The sequence below is a fragment of the Pelodiscus sinensis genome, chromosome 21 (genome assembly GCF_052426305.1).
Source record: "Pelodiscus sinensis isolate ZL-2025 chromosome 21, ASM5242630v1, whole genome shotgun sequence".
Lineage (NCBI taxonomy): Eukaryota > Metazoa > Chordata > Testudines > Trionychidae > Pelodiscus > Pelodiscus sinensis.
The window spans coordinates 22,437,847-22,463,977 of record NC_143072.1 but is presented as its reverse complement, the minus strand read 5'-3'; the positions used below and the strand labels follow the sequence as shown (position 1 = coordinate 22,463,977).

The 26,131-nt window shown below is 43.8% G+C and overlaps 1 protein-coding gene across 1 annotated transcript in view; it reads left to right on the top strand.

Moving 5' to 3' along the window:
- The window catches only part of MED13 (mediator complex subunit 13), a 93,035-nt gene that overhangs the window by 12,940 nt on the left and 53,964 nt on the right, over positions 1 to 26,131 (top strand). Inside the window, exon 3 of the mRNA XM_006138645.5 lies at positions 10,511 to 10,679. Coding sequence (XP_006138707.1) covers positions 10,511 to 10,679 — 169 coding nt within the window. The remainder of the gene's footprint in view (positions 1 to 10,510; positions 10,680 to 26,131) is intronic.

The following is a 26,131-nucleotide window of genomic DNA, read 5'->3' as shown; positions in this document are numbered from 1 at the left end:
ACCACACTATGTATCCCACAGAACCAAATTGGAACATTATACAGCCACTGCTAGTGCTGTTTATCTATTTGTTTACTGCATTGAGTGCCTATATTGCTACAATATAGTTCTTGATCCTATACAGCAGGGGTGGGGAACCTCAGGCCTGGAGGCTGGATTGTCCCCTGGCTCTCCCCCAGCATTGGAGAGCCTGTGCTAGTGCTTCAGCCCCTCCTCCTTCTCCCTCCCCCTGCTGCCCCACCATGGGCGGGAGCACATAATCTACTAACATAGCCCCCCCCTCCCCACTCTGGTATATGCAAGGGGAATGTAGAGAGTGTCCTTTTCTCAGTTGGGGGCCACATCAGTGAGGGGCTTTTGCTTCTCACTTGTGTGGCCTCCAGCTGATTTCCCCCCTCCTCCCCCGTAGATCAGCGGCCCCTGAGCCAAAAAAGCTTCCTCACCCCTGCTGTACAGGATTTATGTACACCCTTTTTTAAAAAACAAAACAAAACAAAAAAAAACCCCTTACTGGTAACTAAGGATGTAATAGTCTAGTCGATTAACTGATAAGCAAAAGCATATAGGTTAATGCAATAGACTACAGGCAGTCCTCGGGTTACGTGCAGGATAGGGACTATAGGTTTGTTCTTAAGTTGAATTTGTATGTAAGTTGGAACTGGCTCCAGATTCAGCTGCTGCCACTGAAACTGACCAGGGGCTGACTACAGGAAGCCAGAGGCAGAGTTGTTCTGCCCCCAGCTTCCTGGAATCAGCCTGATCAGTTTCGACAGCTGCTGAATCTGGAGCCTGGGACAGAACAGCTGGGGCGCTGACCGGTAGGTTCCCACAGGACCAACCTGGCAGCACCCCAGCTGCTCTACCTGAGGCGTCCCGCAACAAAAGCCTGGTCTGCTGGGGGGGAGGGGGGGTCGCACTAGCGGCGCCCCCCCCCCCCCCCCCCCCCCAGCAGACCAGGGAGACCCGAGCAAAGCCGTACAGGCGGAGGGACCCCGCTGCCCGTGCGGCTTTGCTCCTGTCCCCCTGGTCTGCTGGGGGGGTCCAGCAAAGCTGCTGGACCCCCCCCAGCAGACCAGGGACACCCGAGCAAAGCCGCCGCCTGGGCAAACAAGCAAAGCCGCCCAGGTGGCGGCTTTTCTCGGGTGTCCCTGGTCTGCTGGGGGGGGGGGGGGGTCCAGCGGCTTTGCTGGACCCCCCCCAGCAGACCAGGGAGACCGGGAGAAGCTTTTCTTGCCCCGGAGGACATGGGTGGCGACCCGCCACCCGTGAGCTCTGGGGCGAGAAAAGCCCCGTTCGTAAGTGTGGATCCGACTTAAGTCGGATCCGCGTAAGTCGGGGACTGCCTGTACACGCATTCCCCCTCCTGCCCTTTGCCAATACATTTTTAGCAGGCTGGCAAGCAGGCTGACTGTGTCCTGGCTTTCACCAGGTCAGGACCTATCCTTGTTGCAGCTATTCGTTTAAAGTGTATTAGGAGCCAGGTGGGCAGGCAGCCTAGCTCAGTTCTGGCTCTTAAGGGTCTGGGAGCTCAGCCTCACCCCTTTCCCTGGTTAGGGGCTGCTGCCACTCCATTCTATGCAGCAGCACAGGGTGATAGGCAGCCAGTATGTGAAGGGAATTGGTTTTTAAACTGGCTCCCCTTGTGGACCAGCTCCTGCCTGACACCTGTATACTCTATTAGAGAGGCAGCAGTGCGGAGTGGCAGGGGGCTTCTCCGGAGTGGGGATGGAGCGTACTGGCTGCCAGCCTCGTCCCTGGGGACTATAAAATAGTCGACTAATCAATAAAAATTCATGAGGTTAATCGACTATTCAATTAAATTAACCGATATTTAACATCCCTACTAGTAACTTTAACTTCTAAGGCTATACTGACTGAAATCGAGGTTAAAAATTTTCCCATCCCACTTGGCCCACTTTGCATACTTGGTGCATTTGATGTAACTGTACAGTCAGTTTCAGTGTTTCCTTGTTACTTGGCTTCCCCTGTTGTTGTAACACCTAGAAAAACCTGGAAGCCAAACTTAAACCAATATACAAAAGCTGGCAGGGAGACTTGGGCAGTTGTACTTAAAACTATATATTTTTTTGAAACTGGAGTTCAGAGTCCCCTATCCCCCTATATGGTCATCAAGCACATTTTGTAAATGTGAATTAGTTTTTTTTCTTTAAACTCAATTTGTTTAAGGTAGGGGGTGGGTGGGTGTGTGTGTGTGTGTGTGTGTGTGTGTGTAAATATACATTGAATATGTTTTTAAAACAATAAGTAAAAGCCTTTATGCTGTTTAGCCCTCTTTTTCTGTAGAGATGTACAATTCATTCACACTAAGGGGATAAACTTTTTCTAGACATCTAGTGCCTGGAGAAAGATTCTTATCTTAAGCCCATTCATTTTGAAGCCTGAAAATCCTATCCTTAAAATCTTGCTCTGTGTTCATCCTCCTGGAAACCAACGTCCTCTCTGACTGTAGTCTGCTGAATAGCAGTTTTCATATTTGGTCTTGGGCTTCAGGATTTTTTTTCTTCATGCTGTGCTTCTGTGAGTAGAACAGTAAGATAGGTTTTAAAAATATTGCTTTGTTTTGTTGGAGTGTTGCCAGCCTGCATGATATTATGTAAAACACAGTTCCTAGTGACAGGTAATCTTCACTTTCATTTAAGGAGGAAAATATTTGTGTCTTGCTCTTATGGTCGTGCTTACAGAGGAAAAAGTTGAAATTGTGATGTGTTCACCTCAAAAGCTCAAAAACCAGATGGCAAATGAACTTTGAATGTTTGGGTTTTGTTAAGACTCTCATGAAGTTTGGGGGCCTGGTTCATGATTTTTAGGGATAGTTATATTGGTAAAGGATTTGCTGCTGATTTGCTTCAAGCAGATTCTTGCCAAGTTTTTCTATTCTGGCAGTGACTGCTGCTTGGTGCTTCTCTTCTTTCTATGCCTATTCCATCAACAAGGGTCCCTTCTCTCATAGAGCCACTCTTTTGTTTGTTTCCAAAAATGACTGCAGGTGCAGAGATTAAACAACAGTTTTTTTAGGGTCTGTGGAACATCTTTGTAGGTCATTCATGCTTTGAACTATTTGCATCTGAGACTGTCACATTTAATATTTTGGTAGCATTGAAAAGAGGAAATAACTTGTTTTTCTTCACCAGCTGATTTGCCTGATGAAGAAGGAAGGCAGCCAGTCCAAACTAGGCTACAATTTCAAAAGAGAAATATTTTGGTAATTTATAATCACTATTTTTAGTTGAAGAAATGTAATCGTTTCATGGCAGAACAGAACTTTTTGTCCCCATAAAACAAAAGCGTAGAGACTTAAAACAGCTGAGCAGTTCCACTACAGGCAGTCCCCGGGTTACATGGATCCGACTTACATCGGATCCCTACTTACAAACGGGGTGAGGCAACCCCGCACTAGCTGCTTCCCCCCAGCAGACCAGGGAGACGCGAAGCTAGTGCCCCCCCCCCCCCCCCCCCCCAGCAGACCAGGGAGACGCGGAGCGGCTTTTCTCAGCAGACACCTCAGCTTGAGAATAAAGGACTGAGGGAAGTGAGGTGTGGGAGAAAAAAACTGAGCTCTGGAGTAATGTTTGGCTAGAGTTTCCCCTACAATATGTACCAGTTCCGACTTAGATACAAATTCAACTTAAGAACAAACCTACAGTCCCTATCTTGTACGTAACCCGGGGACTGCCTGTATAGACAAAAAATGTCAGAATTTGACTTGAGTGCTCCACATACTTGAGGTTAAAAATTTCTTGTGCCTGTGCTAGCTAGCACATTTCTTCCTGTTTGTTTTTATGGTAGTTCCTAGAGGTCTTAGATTAACGCCCCCCCCCCCCACCTCCGTCATTCTAGGCATTGTGCAATCACATACCAAATGTCCCAAGTACTCAAAACTTAATGAAAATGCGTGGGACTATGGTTTTTGTTCATCTCTTGGCATAGAGAAGGTGATATCTGTTGGAGCATTTCTAAAACTGCAGTCTGCTGTTTGTCTGGGCAAACATTAGCAACTAGTTAATCTCATTCCACAAAGTAGCAATCTTCCAAAATGTGCTTAAACTGGGAACATTGGAACTTGTATTGCTTCACTAAAGACAGTGATTGTGGAGGCTATGCTGTAAACAGAGTTCAGGTCTCTGTTGTAGGCGCCTTATCTTAAGAGCTGTTTAAAGACAAGACTGTCACTGTTGAAGCTAGAATGACAATTATGACTTAATTCTAAAATCTGTCAAACTTCTCATTCATTTCTATTAATTTTAAGCTGAGTTTTTAAGGGGCTGTTCTGAATTTGAACCCATTAAGTTCTCTCTGTGCCTTGAAAATAATGTGAAGTTGCCTTTATTTTGCCCAATGTATATATCTTGTATTTGATTACTACTATGTAGTTAGACTTCAGAGACTTTGTTTCAGGATTTCCATAATGGAGAGGTACTTGTGTGCATAAACTCTTGTCAGTAGTAATGAGAGTTGCACGCCCATTGGGACAGAACAGACCCCCCCACAGTAAGCATCAAGTTTTATCTAATATTCTCCAGGTAATTAGAATAGAGGAGAAGAACTTGGATGATATTTAAATTGTTATGGATATCAAGAGAGACCACTGGCTGAACTTACTGGGTTATTTAATGGAAGATGAAATTTTACATTTGGCCGAAGTAATCCCTCCCCTCCCTAATTTCGCACAATGCCTTTTATTTAGAAAGGATTGTATGACAGTTATCCCAGGCCTTTTAAAGATGACTGGAATTCTTATTTCTGAGGAATTGACACTTGTATAATTTAGAGACCACTTAGTTAAGTATAGAAACATTTGGAAACTGGCAGTGTGGTGTGTCTTTGTTAGTTTATTTGTTTGTTTAAAAAAAAAAAAAAAGTGCCGGTACTGCAGGGGAAAAGTTTTTGAGCTCTGACTGAAGGTGCCGGTACTATGTACCGGGCAGTACCATCACAAAAAAAGCACTGGATACTGGTATTTTAAATGACCTGAAAGTGTGTTCATTCTTGCATGTTATAATCAGTGCTTGTAAGTATCCCACAGGTATTCATTTCTGAAATTCAAAATCTAGGTTACTAGCATATACCATATTGGAACATAGAGGGATGTGAATTATCCGTATCTTCTTGTTTTGTTCCTGCCAGGGAGAACTATTTTCATTAGTTGACAAACAAGCAATATCACACTGAGGGATTGTGTGTTTACCTTTATATAACACAGGTCCTTAATTAACATGGCTTAAGATTGCATGTGCTATTCAGTAATAATCATTTTATGTAAAATGGTTCTCAGGAGCCAAAGATTTGAGATAAAGGGAGTGAGTACTTAAAATAGATCCTGGTCTGACTGAGTGCCTGTAACATACAGTCTGTTGTAATTAGCATCTTTAATTTTATTTTTTTAATGTGTTAGGTCAAATTAGACCTCCATCAGAATATGGCTGTGTCTGGTCTAAGGATGTTAAATATCAGTTAATTTACTAGTCAGTTGAGTAGTTGATGGCATTTGCTTATTGGATAGTGTACTAGTCCTTAACATCCTTAGTCTGGTCACACCTAATCAGCAAATTTAGACAGATGAAATGATGGTATGTTAGAATTTGGCTACTGTTATTGCAAATGAACTTGCTAAAAACTTTCATAACTCTCTTCTTTCTATGCTTTAGTGTATACCAGTGTTCATTTGAGGTTGGATCTCTAGTAGATATCTGTTCTTTAGGCACAGCCCTTAAGGAACAAAGGTCTTATCAAGAATGAGTTACAAACTAATTAGTTATGAATACTTGTATAACCTTGATAGCATGCTAAATTCTGATATTGACACACTCTTCTCATGAATACATTTTCTAGTGGCTTTGGAGGAAAATAAGAAGCATAGCTATGTGTGAAAACGAAATGTGAAAACTTTCTCAAGTGTACCCTTTGACCATTTGAAGTGCAGATCCTGAATTATTGCACCAATAGTTGCGAAGATTCCTTTCTTGTACCTTTCCTTCCCTAACCTATAGATTACTATCCCAAAACAAAATTGGGTGCACAGACTGGAAATACCTGTTCTTAGAAGCACAATAAAACTAATTGATATCTAAGGTTTTATTGTAATTTTAAGATAATTTAAAAAGCTGTATAGAAACCAACCATTGAACCTTTGAAATGGTGCAGAGTTTATTGTGCAGTTAAAAGTCCAATACCATTAAGCTTTTTAGTTAATGTTTGTTCTGTTCTGTTGCCCATGTTTGCCACAGCTTGATCAGTATGTGCTGCATGTATGATAGTGCTCATTCCTGAGTGTGTGCTTATTTCTGAGCACAGAAAAACAAGAATCTTCTTAGCTCAAACATTTCACAACATACAGTTGCTAAACTTGTAAAGAGCAATAACTGCAGTGCTCTTATTCTAGAGCCATTCTTGTAATTGTTTCTGTAATGGATTACTATGTTTTGCAATTCTTTCAAAAGCAGCTACTAAAACTTAAACCTGTGAAAACTAGGAAATACGGAGTTAACGTGTTTGTGTCCGAAAGAACACTCACCCACAGCTGCTTCCTGTGGTGTGCTATGTAGTGTCCAACACAATTTTGTCCTTCTTCTTAGGTTTGTTGAATCTGTGTGTTAGGTTGGGTTGCAATGACTTTCTTGATCAATGCAGCAAGTTGCAGAGAGGTGCCAGTGCAGCTGGAACCAGAGGAATTGGGAATCTCTCCCCTAATGCCTCTCAAATGTTATGCAGGAGTCTTGCATAGATAATCACTCTTGCCCAATTGGTTCTAAAATCAAATGTATGAAAGAATATTCTTGAAGATCTGTACTTTTATGGCTACCACTGCCACCTCCCAAGACCTATGTATTATGGCCATAAAAATAATGAATAGATCTGTGTACATATAGCACCTACCCAGTGATATCAAGAAAATGAGAACAGGATGGAGGCACTTTTCTGTTGATGCTCTTGTGTATTTTCAGTGGGTACCTGAACATCACATCTGTGCTCATTCCCTTGTTGTTGTGCACCCTCTCTGCCATATGAACTCCCACAGCATAGGTCAGCAACCTACAGCATGCATGCCATAAAGGGCATATGAGCCGATTTCTCCCTCTTCTCCCCCCCCCCCGCCCCACTGGCACACGAGCCTCCCAACAGGATCCATATGACCACCATACGGGACTGTCCTGTTTTTTTTTGTTTTTGTTTGTTTTTAAATACTCTGTCCTGGTGTCCTCATCAAGTAATGAAATGTCCCAGAAAGCTCCACCGGACATTTCACTACTTCATGGGGATACCAACTTGCGGGAGAAAAGTGACTGAGAAATGGCTCCATGCACTACCATTGCTCCTTGTGGGTGCAGCAGCCTCCTCTCCCCCTCAGAGCGCATAGGTGGCTCCATTGGAGTTTTGCTGGTGGGCAGCCGGGCTGGCTTCTGGTAGCGTGTATTTTTCTGGCCACTTGGTCGCTGCGCTGCCCCCTCCCTCACCCTGTGGGACTACCTCTGGTGCTTGGGGCCTCCGGGCTCGTGTCACTGCCTCTTCCTTCTCCCGCAGGCTGCTTGTTGGTATAGTGGCCACTGCCGCTGCTGGGGGGAGAGGGGGCATGCGCATCTGGGACTGCTGTGTCTCTGCCTCCTGTGTGGCCCCTCCCCCTGTGGAGACCATGATGTGGGGAACTGGTTTTTAAGCCCCACCCCCACAGCATCTCTCTGATAGAGGCAGCAAAGGGGGGGTGGGGGCGAAGCAAGTAGTCACTTGACTAGTTACTTACATTCCTAATTTATATGGCAGTTTGTTGGTTTGCTCTCCATAGATGAAGTGGTCAAGTACACGTCAGGCTTAGCTTGCTTGTGTTCACTAGGCCAAACCTAAATTTGCACTTGTTCTTATTCAGTACAAGGACTAAGTGGTTTTCTTTTCACAGCTTTTCATCCTCTCTGCTGTCTTCCACACGCTTGAGGATGGTACAGTTCTATGAGCTCTCAAAGGGACTTGTTCAGCTGCATTGCAGCATTGAGTTAAGGAGACATTGTGTTATTTCCATTTCCTGGCTTTCAGTGGCTTTTGCTTAGTCTCCCTACAGTTCTCAAATAGCATGTGGCATGATTAGGCAACCTTAACACTGATCTAACTGTTGGCTGGTTGGTAATATTACCTTATCTTTCTGTAGCCTTGGATACAGTTCACCCGGAGATGCTTTTATCATGTTATTACTGAGAAGAAATATTTTTAAGCAGTTTGGTTGAAAGGAGATAGATAACTTTTTTTTTCTTTCTGCGTGTGTTGTTCTTTACTCGTCCAGTGTTTTGTCAGACAGGATCTGGATTGAATGTAGCTAACTTAAACTAATACCAGGAAAAGAAAGTGGTGCTGATCTAATAATGGTAAGCATTTTTGAGATGGGAAGATGCCTTCATTTATTTGCCATATCTAGATCTGACTAGATTTGTCACTGTTACAGGGTTTTCTGATAAAAACAGTGTTTAGAAATTCATTTTCTTTTTTTCTTTGGCTGAAACATTGTGACCTTATTCTCAAATGTGGATGTTGGTCACAGTAATCCATTATTTTGCCACCTCTGTAGCTTCTCCACATACTGTCTCAGATTATTTGTGAAGGGCATTCAGATGTCAACTAATGCTCCTACTGCTTCTGAGTGCATTTTTCTATGTACTCCTGAAGTGGTTGTTAACCTCAAGGCAAAACTTAAGGGACTGATCCCTGTCTTTAAAACAAATAAATCAATAAAAACTAGAGATGTGAAAGTGTAACATTGCAAATGGTTAATTGATGAGCCTGGGTTTGTCTGTTAACATTCATGGTTACATGTAGGCTCCTGGTACGTGCAGAGAGCAAGCTTAAAAGCCAGCTCCTGGCACATACTGGCTCCCAGGGGAGCCACCTGCCCCCCCGCACTGCTGCCTCTGATACAGAGGCATCAGTGTGGGATGACAGGTGGGAGCTGGTAGGTACAGGAGCCACCTGCTGCTCCACGTGAAACTGCTGAAATTTTCTGCGGTTACATAGTTAATTACATGCCCTTTAACATCCCTAATAAAAACAGAGGGGGCCCAGATGCATGGCAGACCTTTGCTGACTATCATACAAGGTACGTTTTCATCTAGTAAGCTAACCGAAGGGTGGCAAGCAAGAGGGATGGATGGACAGACTGTTCTCGGTTGTCAGCTCTCTAACTTGTAATTAACAAATCTAAACCTAAGCCTAGCTATGTTCAGAAGTACAGTTTGATTATTTCCTTGTGGGGGTAGAGGGAAGCAGCAAGGAATGCCCTGTTTATTCTCTATGGCTGTTTTGCTGCTGGAGGTTATGAATGTATTTTTTTTCCTACTTTTATCTGGGAAATATTTTTTTCTCAATTTATCCATGCACTGCGACAGTGAGCGCCACTTGAAAATGCTTGTATTAAATGTTTGGGGATAATTATGGCTCTGTACTTTGTGGCCAGCTGGCTTGAGAAACTTTAGACCAGTGCAAAACCTTCTAAAGTTATTTTCATGTGCTGATTCTGGATCAGGATGGACCGTGACCAGACTAAACTTTAAATGTAATGTGTGTATGTGTGTGTGATTTGTTTTTGTAATGATTCTTGCCTTTTGATTTGTCTGTAAAGGTGTTTTGTTTTTTTCTTTTCTGTTTGAAGAACAAATATGAATATGTTATAAAGGTAGGTATGGGGTTTACATAAGATTTTGAAGAGTTGAACACTAACGATAACTCTTTCAGTTACATGAGCTAGATATTTTTTTGGATGCTTATAGCTTCCAAGTATATGTCTGACAGTAAAATTTGTCCACTAAATATGTGCTGCTTTGTGTGGCTAAGGAGGACTGACTTCTAGTAAATACTTTTCCTTCCCAAATAAGTTTCTTTACTTTGCTGTGCTGTGACACTAGACTTGAAGGTTTGCTGTTAAAGAAGGGGAAGGCAGGTAATATTGATAGGAAAAAACACCCTAAGCTGGCCGTTCTCTCTAACTCTTAATTTTATAGTCACATTATCACCATGTTGTCCAATAAACATTAAGGCTATTATTTATTTTGTTATAAGCATAATTTTCAACTGCCTGTTCATTAAGCAGCATGTTAGCCAAAGGCTGAGCCAACTTGCAAGCCAGTGTTATAGTTCATAATATAGCAATGTTAAGTAATCCTCTTGTGTATACAAATATCTCTTTAATTTGCTTACTCTGGGAAAAAAGATTTAATAGTTTACCTAGATAATTATATTAGCTATGCTAATAAAATAAAGCTACAGTGAATGTTTCTTAGTAGATCAGTGGTCGACTACTTTTTTTTAGGTCTCATGCTTCTTGGATTAATTGGAAGCCTTTTTAAAAACAATTGTGTACTGTGACATTCTGGAAACTAATAGTGGCACATGTCACTTGTGCTGTTAATGACCTTAAAATGAACCCCAGAGTTTGCCTGTTTAAACAATGAAAGGTTAATCAACATAAACATTAAACATTACCATAAAGGCTTTCCTTTTTCCCTTTGCACTATAGAAGAGGAAGATGGCATATGGGAGAACGGACTGTCCTATGAATGTCGGACTCTGCTATTCAAAGCAGTTCACAACCTGTTGGAGAGGTGTCTAATGAACCGGAATTTTGTGCGCATCGGAAAGTGGTTTGTGAAGCCTTATGAGAAAGATGAAAAACCTATAAATAAAAGGTAGGTTCTACTATCTCTCAATTTTGTTTCACTTGCTTAATTTATTTATGATGATTTTTAACTGTAAACTTAAAAAATTTTCATTGGCATGGTCTCTTACTTTCTGTCCGTGCTCTGTGATATAAACTTGGTGTTGGACCCTGGATCTTATGTTTATCTGGGCCCTACTTCTGCACATTTATCGAAATTTCCTTAAAGAGAATATGCCTATTTTCTTGCATAATGGGTATCATAGGGTTAATGCTCAATAGAAGACAATGTTTTGATATTTTCCTGCGTGCTCAAAAGCAGCATCAGATTTTCTCTTTACTGCATTTCTTTCTCTCCCCGTGGAGGGGTTTCTTGGCATTCCGAGAGAGTAGATAAAGAAGCAGAGACTCCAGAAAGTAATAGAAAAAGGGGATGGTGAGGCACACAGATGAGTGGAAGTAACTGGCTTGTTTCAAAGTTAAGGACAACACGGATGCCCTTTCCTCTGTGCAGGTAGTTTCTGGGCACAGAGAACATTTTAAAGACTGTATCTGGGAAGAGGATAAGCCAGGCAGCATAGCTCTCTAGCCTGAGGCATTTGCAACACTCCTTTGCCAAAGACAGGATTGTGTGTCTCAGAATTTGTTCTATTTATAAGGGTGCACAGGATTTCATGAGTGATGACTGAAAATAAAAAACGCTTAATTTTTGGTCTAGGCTGGAGCAGTTTTTCAGCATGGTGCTGACAGGGTTTAATCCTGTCAGTGTTATCTAGCAGTAAATAGCAAAACAAGGCTAGAAGGTAGAGTTCTCTCTCCATTTATAATTTTAGGATTTTCTGATAACTTTCCATTTTGCTGACCATTTTTACTCAGACTCTTGGATTTATTTTCCCTTCATTTGTAGGCATCTTTTCCTCAGATGCTGCATGTTCTTGTTCCTAAAATTTGGTTCACTCTGGAGTATCCTTGCCCCCCTCCTTTCTCCAGTTTGCTGGCAATAGGGTCTGTAGAACATTGGTAAAGAGAGTATTTGTAAGCCAATAGATCAATGTTGTCTTGCTGAGTTGTGGGTGTGGCCGGTTTTGAGGAACAGTAATTGAACCAGTCCTCAGTTATGCTATTGCACCTCTTGCCATAATCCAATAAAAGTTGTCAAAATGCTGTAATGGTCACTAACTTTATGTAACAACTGGAAAAAATGAATAGAAGCACCCATATAACAGCAGTGAAATGGCTCAAGTTGTGGCTAACCAATCTATTAAACTTATTTGCTTGATAAATTTTGATATAGAGTAAGTGCCTTACTACTGTGAAATGGGATGTAGTATTCAACTTCACTGTGTTAAGTAAGATTGGATTACAGGCAGTCCCCGGGTTACGTACAAGATAGGGACTGTAGGTTTGTTCTTAAGTTGAATCTGTATGTAAGTCGGAACTGGCGTCCAGATTCAGCCACTGCTGAAACTGACCGCCAGTTCTGACTTACATACAGAATCAACTTAAGAACCCCAAGCGTCCCCAAGTCAGCTGCTACTGAAACTGATCAGCAGCTGATTCCAGGAAGCCCGAGGCAGAGCAACTTTGCCTCGGGCTTCCTGTAGTCAGCGCTGGTCAGTTTCAGCAGCGGCTAAATCAGGACGCCTGGGGCAGAGCAGCAGGGGTGCTGCTGGGTTGGTCCAGTAGCAGACCAGGAAGACGCGGGCGGCGGACCGAGATGCATCTCGGTCCCGCCACCTGGGTCCTCCGCAGCTTTGTTCCCTGTCTCCCTGGTCTGCTGGAGACCAGCAGACCAGGGAGACGGGGAGCAAAGCCTCTGAGGATGCCGGCAGCGGGACAGCCACAGGGCGTCTGGGCTGTCCTGCTGCCGGCTTCCCCGAGGCTTTGCAAAGGAGGGCGGGGGGGGGGCCTCGGGCAGCGGCTTTGCTCCGCGTCTTCCTGGTCTGTAGACCAGGGAGACGTGGAGCAGGTTTTCTCGCCCGGAGTACACGGGCGGCGGGACCACGAGGTCCCGCAGTCCGTGTACTCCTGGGCAGTCCCGTTCGTAACTGCGGATCCGACATAAGTCGGATCCGCGTAAGTCGGGGACTGCCTGTATATCTTAAGTCTTGGATTAATATGGAGAAGTGTATTTAAAGGTGTAGAATCTTCTTTCTAAAATTGTCCATGTCTGTGTTTGGAGAACCCCCCAGAATAATTTCCTGTATTGGAAGAGTGATTACTGTGTTTTATGCTGGCTCAAGTACTATTTCTTTTGGGAGGTGTGAGGAGAAGGAAAAAAATTATGTAGCCTTGATAACAGTAGGCAAACTTAGATACTGTGCCAGGTAGCTTTCAGATTAACTTTATGTGAGAAATAAAATATTTTTCAGGAAAATTATGTCCAGCTTCTTCCAGTATCTCTTCTCTATCTCATCGCCTAGGTTCAGATTGACCACATATGACAGAATAATGGTATTTGAATCCTATATAAATCATCTTTGTGCACATATTCCATAGATAGAACTTCTACTGAGGGGTATAGCTGTACTTTTCTGTACCTCTTGATGTTGGCTGGTAGATTTTTTTTTTTAAATATGTTTATTTCTTATACAGCTTCTTGAAGGGGATTTAGAGCAAAGGTTTGCTCACACAGCACCTCTCAGAATGTTTCAGTAATGGCAACAGCAAGTGGGAATATTCAGAAATGAATGTAGTATGTTTGTGTTGTGTGTGTTGTGTGTCCTGGGCTCCCCCAGTGTACTTTAGCTTTTAAATACTGTGCATATTCACTTAAGAGCTCTATACTCTGGAACTGTCTTGTCATGTAGGTCTGGTGGCTATAGTCAACTAACTGTCGAAGATCCAAGCTCTCATTTTTGCTGTGTGGTCTTGTTGTTTTTTTTAAAGTGTGTGGTTGGTCTTCAGGTAGATGGCTTTTCTTGTTTTTACTTGGCAAATGCTTAGTTTTGCATACTGTTGTACATGTTTCCAGAATGTATGAGGAGGCTTTTGTGACACAGATGAGTGTAATTGTAGCAAATTCTATTTAACACCCCGTAAGGATTAATCTCTTGATAATATATATATTCCTTAAGGCCCTGTGAGGATATGGTTCTAAATGAGTAGGTGGTAAAAGAAATAAGTTGTGTGGCTTATACTCTCTTTGCCAAATGAAGTGTTATGACCTGACTTTTAAGAGGAATAAACCTTTTGAAAGACTATCATTGGATAGTTATTAGATATATTAATAATTCATTAAGTCAACCACTGAAAGCGCACACAATGATTAGCCTTTTAAATATCCTTCCCTTTACTTTGTGTCTCTCCAATCTCCTGTTGACATAGCTTAGATTCAGATTGATGACATGCCTAGGGATGATTTATATGTGCTTTTCAACTGAGCTGCAGACAGGTAGTCTTGTTTTAATCATGATAGAAATGTAGTCGTGTTAGTCTGGTCTAGCTGAAACAAAAAACAGGACTATGTAGCACTTTAAAGACTAACAAGATGGTTTGGTCTGGCCCACAAAAGCTCATCACCTAATAAACCATCTTGTTAGTCTTTAAAGTGCTACATAGTCCTGTCTTTTGTTTTAATCAGAACTGCTCAGAAAAAACCCCAGCAACATTAAATGATGTTGTAATTTGTACTGTAGAATTCAGCAATCTATTTCTTCCCAATGTTTAGTAAGATCCATATCACTGTACGTCAGCACTTGTTTTTAACGTTTATTTAATAAAAATAATTAAGTTAAACCTCTGATGAATCATCCTTGGGGGTACCATTTAAACTAACAATTACTCCAATTGGATTTATTTTATAATTGTTTTAAGTACCATAAAATAATTAACAGAAATGCAGACCCAGTAAAATGACAAATTTTGGAGCATTTCAGTCAGAGGAAAGTAACAGCTGTGGATTTAGAACATTTAACTCTTTTTTTAGGAAAATGAAAACAGATAGCAAGCTTAAAGTGTTTGTGTAAATGAGCAGAGGGACGTAGGATATCCACTGTTTCTTTTGATGACAAATCAGAACTTGTGGCTGTGTATACACTGAAACGTGTTTGAAAAAGCATAAATTCAAATTCATGGCCATGGAAAAAAATGCATCACAGACTACGAAATCCTGTCTCCACTCATGAAATCTGGTCTCTTCTGCGCTTTTACCTTGTATTATACAGATTTCGATGGGAGGAGACTAGCATTTCTCAAATTGGAGGTCCTGACCCAGAAAGGAATTGGAGGGAGGGATGCAGATAAAGATATCTGCAGCTCACTTTTGCAGATATGGATGCAGATAAAAAATTTGTATCCATTCAGGGCTCTAGTTAGGTTTACATACACAGCTAAATCCAAGCCTTTGTATCACTCTTATAGAGTGCTTCGGTATTTGGAATTTGAAACTGTATTACTCACTTGTTTCTATATTTCTACAATACGAGCTGTATCAAAAATAATTTCTCTCCTCTTACTATACAAATCCTCTCAATGTTTATCTTCAAATCAAACAATGTCAACAAATTTTACAGCAACTCTAATGAAGCTGCTGTACAGGCAGGAGAGCAGGTGATGTTTTTCCTTTGACTGTAGACAGCTGGAGTTGAGAACTGCTGTAAGTAGGACAGTGCAGGATAAACAGCAGGAGCTGAGGGCATTGATCACATGATTGTCTCTTTGGAATATTGGGTTGCTACAGAGACTGTTAGCAGACAAATTTAGCATTGACATAAGAAAGCAGTTTTTCCTTGTCTGAATTAAAATGTTAAAATGGTTGAGACTTCACTTGGAAATTGTAAAAATGATATGGCTCTGAATTCCAGTTTGATTGAACAACCAGTTGATAAGTCGCTCTCTTATATCCAAACAATATTATCCAATAAACATATACAGGATATTAATTAGGTACACTTCTAGTGTGCTAAAAGGTGGTGTAAACTGAATTTTCTTATTTGAAAAGATAGTTCTTGCCTTACTAAATGTTTGTCCCAAAACATTACATGAAGTTTAATATGTTTGTTTTGTTTGAGGATAAACAATGCTTATCCTACTAAAACTGTATTCCAGTTCAGATTATATTTTTATAGTAAAAGCAAATTCCACATTGAAAGCTGTAATTTAGAACATCAAGAGACAATTGAGATTAATATTTTGTATAATTAAAGAAGGCTCAAATTTAAATGTGCCTAAATATTGTTCTTTGGGCTTTAAGATTCGTAACCATGAAATCACCGTTTTTAAGTATTGGTTATAATTGTAAGTATGAGTATATTTGCATCTCGCATTTAAAAATATAGTATTTTACTTAGGAGGAAGGCATCGCACATTTAACATAATTTGGACATAAGAAAAATAAACTCTTTTGCTGGATTTAACTAAAGTCTCAAAACATGAGTTAATTTGAAAAAGCATGCTAAGCAACTTGTCAAAATCAGTGTTTTTTTTTTAATAAATTACTGCGTCTTCTGGGATTATTAAATCACATGTACCTCAGAACTCATTTCTCATATTTTTAAGATTTCCTCTGCCTTTCCCTGTTTCCTCAAAAAAACCAAAAGAACCCACCCATCCCCAAAAAACTTTTGTGGAAATTGTTTAGGGAGTTTATCAGTTTTATGTGGTGGTGATGAGGTAGATAGTTTAAACCAGTGTTTCTCAACCTCTTTATTTAAAAAAAAAAATGTACCCCTTTTTCAAAGAAAAATGTACTCCTAGTACCTACAATTTTTTTTCTACTGTTGCAACACATTTGTTTAAAAAACTTAATTGTAGCTGGGTGGGCGATGAAATTTTTGGGTGTAAAGTACAAAAATAATAAAATACAGTAAAACTTAAAACAAATTCAGTTTTCTCCAAATTTCACTTGTGTTGACATACCCCCCCGACTTCTGTCGAGTACCCCTAACGGTTCTCGTATCACTGGTTTGAACCATACATGAAGCTGCTCTTACTTTGCTAGTATCTGTTTGCTTTGTTACCAAACTCAGCTCTCTGCTGGTCTTTCTTCACTTCAGTAGACATAGGGAGCCCTGTCAGTACAGAGTAGCAGTTATTATTTTCGAGTCTGTTTGAACAATTACATAAAAGCTCACAAAACATGTATAGTCACAAGTTATATATTTAAAGATGCGAACAGTTAACTGGTAAGCATCACCCTTGCCAGGTGATGCTTGCCAATTACAGTTAACTGTGGGGACTTGAGTGGCCCCTGTGGGCAGGGGACTATTCTAGCCCTGTGAGGCCTGCTGCGGTGGGGGGACAAGTGCACTCCAGCCCACCTGCTCCCGTTTACCCTGGTTAAACATAATATTTAACCCGTTAACTAAGCTTAATGATTAATAATTAGTGTCCTATAGTGAAAGCATTTGTGACAGAGAAACTGTTAGCAGAGGGCAAGAAAAGACATAACTTTATAATAGATTGACATCAGCGGTGCTGCAATATAGTGTATTGTTTGTACGTGGTGTTTTCTTCCTAGAAAATTTTAGATGGTGCATTAGCTTTTAAAATAATTAAATAAAATTGAACTACAGGTTGGATCTCCCTGCTCTGGCACCCTCCGGACCTGATTGGTCCCAGATGAGAGATTCTTTTGCCAGACCAGCAAGAAGTCCTTTCTGGCTCCCCTGCTGCTGGCCCCACTCCTGACCCTGCTGCCCCACCAGGTTTCTCCCCCTGCTCTCCACCCAGCTGGGCTATGCAGGACTTCATGACTTTCCACCCCCCAGCCCAGTTGAGCAGAGGGCTGAGCTCTCCAGCTGAGCTGCGTGCTGGGCTTCCTGGCTCCTCTCCCTCCCCAGCTGCCCAGCGGCGCTGTGTGCCAGGCTCTTGCTGCCTCCCACCTCCACAGGATGTTGGGATTCTCAGATACTGGAACATCCGTGGTCCAGAGAGTCCTGGTTTATAGAGGTGCAACCTGTATAACTAGTGCTTTGAGTTTACCAGTCCAGTGGTTTCAAAACACAACAAATCTATAACTGCTGACCATTTTTAATCCACAACCCCCCCCCCTCCCGCAAATATGAATCCAATAAGCATCTGATACATACAACCCACCTTCCTATAATAATGATTCTTATGAAAATGAAAAACTGGTAAATTCCTGCTGCTTCCGACCCCAAATTAAGACCATTGAGTTTCTTGCTGCCAGGCTGTTGTCATGGAGTGGCACTGCCAAGTTAAAAAATGCTTCCAAACCAGTACAAATGTGGGTGTCCACACAGAAAACTGCTGTCCAAAGTGGTCATTGCCCTGCTACTAATCCTCATCCGTTCAGCAGGGCCTGAAAGCACCTGTTCATGGCTCTTCTTGGGTGAGATTTGTATCCAGATGATCTTTTCCACAAATAGCCCTCTAGGGAGGAATAGGTAAGCATGTGGTCTTGAAGTTACTGGTTTTCTTCTGTTAGCTCAAAAAACCTGTGGTTTTGCTGACAACAGGAGAATGGAGGGGATAATATGATGTGATCCATATTAAGCATATGGCCAGGTGTATAACTCCCATAGATTTATTTTTCTCTGCTTATGTTACAGATTAATGTTTTAGGTTATATTAAAAAAAATTGTGTGGTTTTCCTTTCTGGGGGCAGAGGGAATCCTAATCTCTCCTATTTTATTAGTATTTGAGTAGTTCCTCCATGTACTCATGAAAGCTCAGATACCATCTACATTTTCTGTTAGTCTTTAAGTTCTGCAGGACTATTTGTTAAGTTTTTTCCCCTCCTCTGAGGAGATGGCTATTAAAGTAGAATTTTACCCACACCTAATTGATCTTTTTATATTTTATTTTAAGAACTTCTTTGTATCTCTAAACGTATTTAAAAAGTGGCTAATGTGCAGACCCTAAAAATAACCCTGAAAAAATGAGGAAGAACAGCTCTTGCGCAAGAAGGGGTTTTTGCGCAAAAAGGAGCCATCTGCACAGCTCCTTTTTGGGCAAAAGCCTCTTGCACAAAAACAGATGCTAATTAATTATGCAAATGAAGTGCAACAGTATTCTACTCCATGCTTTATTTGCATAAGCTTTTGCTGAAGAAGGCTGCAGTATAGACGTAGCCTCAGTGGATGGTGGCTTTGCTTGTCAGTCATAGTACTGTAACATTTTTGGTGCTGAGCTAGATCTTGGTCAGTGTCTCCCAAATTACCCTGATGAAAATTCCATAGCATTTAGAAACAGAGGCATGTTAACGATAGAGCCTTAACACATCAGCTAGAGTTTCTAGTCCCTAATTAGGCAATATGTCTTAGGGGTTTGAGTATGGATTTGACAGACGCGAACCTCCTTGACTTCTGATCCTAGCTCTGTCAATTACTGAGCCTTGAAAATTCACTGAACTGTGCTGTGTCTGCTTCTTGTGTCTGTAAAATGGGGATAAGTACATACCGTGCAAGATTACTGATAAACTTAATTTCAATAGAACCTCTTTAATCCTGCATGACAGGGAGACCCATTGCAAGTTACTCAATTTTGTGACTAAATAATTCAAATTTAAAAAAGCGAGACTATATGATAAAATACAGTTGGTCTGTTTTGTCCGCTGCGATGTAGTTGTAATTTTTTGATATTCATGAATTGCTGGGTTATGCACTATATAAATATATAAGTGTGTGTGTGTGTGTGTGTGTGTGTGTGTGTATATATATATATATTACAAAAAAAAAACTTAAGTTAAAGACCTCATCTTAGCTCTTGATATTAAATTAGTGCTGGCAGAGACTATAATCTTTTGGTGCGGATTTGAAGTGGGCAATGTAATAAAATGTGGATTAAAGTTCATATTTATGAAGCACTTTGAAGTTTATAAAGCACTATGTGAAAACTAATAAATGTATAGAAATAGTTGAAGAAATTACCTTTCTATCAAGTTAGGGTACTTCAAAATTGGTGTATTGGAGAGGCAGAAATATCATGTGTATGTAAATGCTAGCTTTTTCCTCTTTATAGTCTTTATTGAGATTTCTATAAAACAGGACCTTTTATATTCTATGACAACATCTTTTCTTGTCTTTCCTTGCTCCAGTTGAAATCAGAATCCTTTGTTTATGACAAATCATTTCCACAGTAACCAGTTGATGTCAGTTTTATAGGATTATATCACGTGGTAGAGGACAGCAATAGGAACAGAAACTCTTGGGAAACAGTCAGTTCTGTTCTGCCTATTAGTAGTGGAGGGAGGAGAGAGAAAAATAAACAGAGTATTTCTAAATATTTCATAGAGGACTTTAAATGGCTCCGTTGACTTCAGTGTTGATCACCTACTATTTTAAGAATAAATTTAGCAATTGACATGCTGTTTTTAGCTAGTCATGCACTCTTCCAACATTGTGGTGGGCCTTGCGTAAAAATGAGAATTAAGCCACTATTTTAGTCAGTGGTCGTCTTCTATTCTAGCAAAGCTCAAAATAGTCACATTCTCTACAGAGTTCAGGACTGACCTAATGCTGTCCAAACTTGGTGATCTGAACATCAGCAAAATTAATTCAATAACTGACATAAGAAGAAATGGGTCACATTTTGATATCAACAGAACTAAAGGCTTATTTTTTCTGCTTTAAAAAAAGAGAAACTATTGAAATCTGCTAAAATTCTGTATCTTTCCCCTCTGTTTAACTGTGCGCACACTGGAATTTTTGCTCAAAACATGCAGAGCTTCATATCTTTTACAATTATAAATACAGGCAGTCCCCGACTTACGTCAGATCCGCACTTACGAATGGGGCTTTCTCGCCCCGGAGCTCGCAGGCAGCGGCCCGCCACCTCGACCTCCGGGGTGAGAAAAGCTGCTCCCGGTGCCCCTGGTCTGCTGGGGACCGTCTCCAGCAGACCAGGGGCACCGGGAGCAAAGCCACAGCCGCGGTGGGTTCGCTCACGGTGTCCCTGGTCTGCTGGAGACGGTCCCCAGCAGACCAGGGGCACCGCGAGCAAAGCCGCAGCCGCGGCGGGTTCCCGCGCTTCCGAGGCTTTGCTCTGGCAGAGCCTCAGAAGCGCGGGACCCCGCCACGACTGCGGCTTTGCTCGCGGTGCCACTGGTATGCTGGGGACCGTCTCCAGCAGACCAGGGACACCGTGAGCAAGGCCGCAGCCGTGGCGGGTTCCCACGCCAGAACAAAGCCTCAGAGGTGCGGCACCCCGCCGCTGCGGCGTTGCTCCCCGTGTCCCTGGTCTGCTGGGGGGGGGGTGGGCGCAGCTAGTGTGCCCCCCCCCCCCCCCCCCCAGCAGACCAGGCTTTTGTTGTGGACCCTGGGGCAGAGCAGCTGGGGCGCTGCCGGTTGGTCCCGCAGCGCCGCTCTGGGCACTACTGGACCAACCCGGCAGTACCCCAGCTGCTCTGCCCCAGGCGTCCTGATTCAGCCGCTGCTGGTCAGTTTCGGCGTTACAGACTCAGACAGACACTGGACTACTATATAGATGATAAGGATGGGCTGATGTCCCTCCTTATTTTCTGAGAAAGGGCCCATAAAACTGGAGCCATTCCCAGGCTTCAAGAGACTTCTCGATAAGAGTTGGAAGTATCTTTAGGACTCCTCAGGTACCCAGAGTAGAGCTCACTTAACTGGCTAACTGATCAACTGGGATTTTACATCCCTAGTCTTTATCACTCGCTTTTCTTTTTGGTGCCATAATTAAGGGGTAGGTGTTTTAGCCAGTGCAGTGCACTGCTGGTAGGTGAAACAGCGAAACCATGGATGGAAAGATCTTCCTTTATCATCCTCATCCTCTTCTTTCAAATCCTGGTCAGGTGTGTCTGCTCTGCAAGGCCTTGGTCCCTTGTTCCTTGGGCCTGTCAGCTGCCCCAGGAGTTCCCTGCAGTCCTACTGTCATCGCTGCTTTAACCCTAGATTTGCTCCCATAACTATAAAAACCATAATTTTTAAAATGGAAAAAGTCAACAAAAGGTTGAAATTAGAAATTGAATTCTCTAAATTCAATTTCTCAGGGTATGAACGTGTTCTGTGGTTGTGACTGGGGACTTCATCTGATTAGCCAATCAAGTTGGTGAGACACTTTCTAGCGGGGATGTTAAAATATGTTTTATTTTTGTAAACCTGTAACCTCTGAAAAATTTCAGCGGTTACATGTTTATATGTGGGAAGGGAGCCAGTACACACCTGCCTGCCCCTGTTCCTCTGTGCTGCTGGCTCTGTATCAGAAGCAGCAGTGCGGGGATGGAGGGGGGAAAAGGGGGACTCCACCAGCCCTCGGGGGGAGCCACCTCGGCTCTCACCTGTCCCCCCACCCACCTGTGTGCTGATGCCTCTGCTATAAATACACATTCACATCCCTACTTTCTAGTATATTTCACTTTTATACAATTCTAAATTTTTACAATTAGGGATAGAAATGCATTTTTTTAATAGGCTAATATTTGCCTCTAAATGACAGGGGTACTTCTGACATTGAGCTCCCTTAGTAATGCTTCAGAATTGCAGAGTAAGTGAGTTGATTTAAAAATTGTACTCCTCCCTTCCACCGAATACATAGTACAGGCAGTCCCCGGGTTATGTACAAGATAGGGACTGTAGGTTTGTTCTTAAGTTCAATCTGTATGTAAGTCGGAACTGGCGTCCAGATTGAGCCGCTGCTGAAACTGATCAGTTTCAACAGCGGCTGAATCTGGACGCCAGTTCTGACTTACATACAGATTGAACTTAAGAACCCCAGGCATCCCCAAGTCAGCTGCTGCTGAAACTGATCAGCGGCTGATTCCAGGAAGCCCGGGGCAGGGGCTTCCTGTAGTCAGCCACTGGTCAGTTTCAGCAGCGGCTGACTTGGGGACGCCTGGGGCAGAGCAGCTGGGGTGCTGCTGGGTTGGTCCAGTAGCGCCGCCACTGGACCAACCCAGCAGCACCCAAGCTGCTCTGCCCTCGGCGTCCTGATTCAGCCACTGCTGAAACTGATCAGCAGTGGCTGAATCAGGACGCCTGGGGCAGAGCAGCTGGGGTGCTGCCGGGTTGGTCCAGTAGCACCCAAAGCAGCGCTACGGGACCAACTGGCAGCGCCCCAGCTGCTGTACCACAGGCGTCCGGAGCAAAGCCGCGGAGCATGGGGGCAGCGGGACAGCCCAGACGCGCCGTGGCTGTCCTGCTGCCCGCGTGCTCCGCCGCCTTGCTTCCTCTCCCTGGTCTGCTGGAGACCAGGGAGACGGGTCCCGTTCGTGACTGCGGATCCGACATAAGTCGGATCCGCGTAACTCGGGGACTGCCTGTAGAGTATTCTCTTCAGTGAAATGTTCAATATGTAACTGCAGAAGTGAAATAGTTGTGCTGTTCTCCCTTACGTAGCTCTTTCACTGAGCCACACTCTTCAGCTGTTGAAACTAACTATTTTTTTCTTTTTAATCATGTTTTGTTGCGCTACCCAATATTACTACAGTGTTATCCTGGAAATGTTTCAACTTTCTTGCTTTTCCAGTATGAGTAACATGGTAAAAACAAGGCTTGTCCAGTCTTGAGGCTACCATCAGCTGTATTGTGAGTTACTTGAAGCAACACAAATTTTCTTCCCCCCTCAGGTAATATGGCGGCTGCTGCTGCTATCAGCAGTGAATCTGTGAAAGGGATGTCACCCACCCAGCATCAATGTCTGCTTCCTTTTGGGGAGGGGGGGGGCTTTTGCCTTTTCTTCCTGCTTCAAACGGTGTGTCAGAGAACAAATGCAATCTTTCTTGTGGCTTGGTCCCCCTTTCCTTTATTCTGGTTTATGAAGGGCCTCTCCGCAACTTGGATAAAAGGTGCATTGTTAAAACATATAGATAACACACTTTAACACCTCCGTAGTCCTCCCTCCCCACACTTTCCCCAGGAGGATTTACAATGACTAGCTAACATGGGTTAAAATACAACTTGCTCTGTCTACTGGGATTTTAAAGTGTTAAACAATATGTTTTAAAAATATTCCTAAGCACCTTTCATTATGGCATTTCACTTTTCTTTTAAGTGTAATCTGTACCCGAGGAGACAGTTGATGAGATTCCAGTATCCTGAGTTAGTACTAGCTGATACTCACATGACTCCTTCACAGTGGTCCAGCTCATCATGAAAATGCCAAACTTTTGTTTTTGTTGTGTGTTTTTTTTTTTTGTTTTTTTTTGTTTTAATCAATTCAAGTCTCTTTTATGGGATGCTTGTGGTAACAAATTCCAGAGTCATATTGGGGCTAGAGCTGCATTGCTGTAAGCAGTTGTGCTAAATAGTCATTTACCGATTGATGATCGTTCACTTGTGTTTCTGGAGCTTGGTCTTAGACTCAGATTCTGAATATGTCCTGTTCAGACTCCTGCTGATAGCTCAGGGTATGTCTACACTACAGCGTTATTTCGAAATATCTCATTTTGAAAGTTATTTTGAAATAACGTGTCTACACACACTAATGCATTTTGAAATAGCACATGCACACTGAGTGGATGCTGAATCGCATTTAAGGCCGGCTGGAACCAGGTCCGGCAGGGCATCAGGTCAGGAGTTACTTTGTGTGGCTGCTGCCTGAGGCTATCTGAGGCCTGTGCTTAAAGGGACCTCCCTCCCTCCCCCCCGGACAGCCAGTTCCCAGCTTTCCCTGCTTGCCTGCCTACCTTGATGAGGGACAGCAAAGCATTTTATAAAATAAATAAAAATTAATGGAGATGCCTATCTCCTAGAACTGGAAGGGACCTTGAAAGGTCATTGAGTCCAGTCCCCTGCCTTCACAGCAGGACCACGTACCATCCCTGACAAATTTTTGCCCCAAATCCCTAAATGGCCTCAGCAAGGATTGAGCTCACAACCCTGGGTTTAGCAGGCCAATGCTCAAACCACTGAGCTATCCCTCCCCCTCTCACTGAGGACACCACAGCACTCTGCAACATGGAGCCGGAGCTGCCCCATGGCACACTGGTGCTTCTCGTGGACACGTTGCTGCAAGCCTGGCTGCACTTTCTGCAGGCTGCCATCCGGGAGGTCCATCAGGGGGCTGTCAGTATCCAGGAGGCCCTGCGGGAGAGCTTCCACCCTGGGGAGCACAAAGAGCCTTCCTGGTCTGCCCCACTGGGGGCTTGTGCCTCATTCCTCCCTCACGTCCTTCCACCTACCCCCTTTAGCCCCCCCTTCTTATGTCAGATAAAATACATGTATTTTCATGAACACAAACTCTCTTTTATATAACAAAACTGGGGAGGCGGGGAATGAAACTCTGAGACTAGGGAAAGAAGGCGGGAGAGGGGAGATGGAAACCTGGGAGGAGGGAGCTGGCAGGGGGAAGCAAGGGAAAGAAGGGGAAGGCGAGGCTCAGGGTTGGGGGGAGGGTCTCGCCGAACCAACTTGATTTTCATGCAGACCTGCTCCTGAGTTTGCATGCGGCCTTTAGTGGCCAGGCTGGCAGCTATCCTGCCATAGACGGCTACGTTCCTCCGTCTAGTGCAGAGATCATGGACAGTGAGGGCATCCCCCCGCCCCCTCCCAAACCTGAACAAGGTTCATGATCTCCACCCTAGACCAGGAAGGTGCCCACCTCCTCTGGGCCCTGGCAGACTGCTCCTAGGGAGCTCATGTTTTAGGGCCACTGGGTCAGGGGCAGTGACTTCTGGGCTGGCAGGCTTGGAGCTGGCACAGGCACTGTGGCCAGAGTCAACCCCTTTAAAGGCTCCGGGGAGGGAAAGGAGTGTTCTTGGTTGAGGCTGGAGTGGCCAGCAGGGCACCCTGGGAAGGCTGGAGGGCCCTATTTCAATATAAGTGTCTACACAGCACTTATTTCGAAATACAGGCAGTCTCTGGGTTACGTACAAGATAGAGACTGTAGGTTTGTTCTTAAGTTGAATCTGTATGTAAGTCGGAACTGGCGTCCAGATTCAGCCGCTGCTGAAACTGACCGCCAGTTCCGACTTACATACAGAATCAACTTAAGAACCCCAAGCGTCCCCAAGTCAGCTGCTGCTGAAACTGATCAGCAGCTGATTCCAGGAAGCCTGGGGCAGAGCAACTCTGCCTAGGGCTTCCTGTAGTCAGCGCTGGTCAGTTTCAGCAGCAGCTGACTTGGGGATGCCTGGGGCAGAGCAGCTGGGGTACTGCTGGGTTGCTCCAGTAGCGCCCAGAGCGGCGCTGCGGGACCAACCGGTAGCGCCCCAGCTGCTCTGCCACAGGCGTCTGGAGAAAAGCCTAGTCTGCTGGGGGGAGGAAGGGGGTGTACTAGCTGCGCCCCCCCCCCCCCCACCCCAGCAGACCAGGAAGACGCGGGCGGCGGACCGAGACGCACCGCGGTCCCGCCGCCTGGGTCCTCTGCGGCTTTGCTCCCAGTCTCCCTGGTCTGCTGGAGACCATCAGACCAGGGAGACAGGGAGCAAAGCCTCTGAGGACGCCAGCAGCGGGACAGCCGCGGGGCGTCTGGGCTGTCCCGCTGCCGGCTTCCCCCGAGGCTTTGCAAAGCCGCGGGGGGGGGGGAGGGGCCTCGGGCAGCGGGGCAGCCCAGGCACGTCTGGGCTTTCCCGCTGCCCGAGCCCCTCCGCGGCTTTGCTCCCCGTCTTCCTGGTCT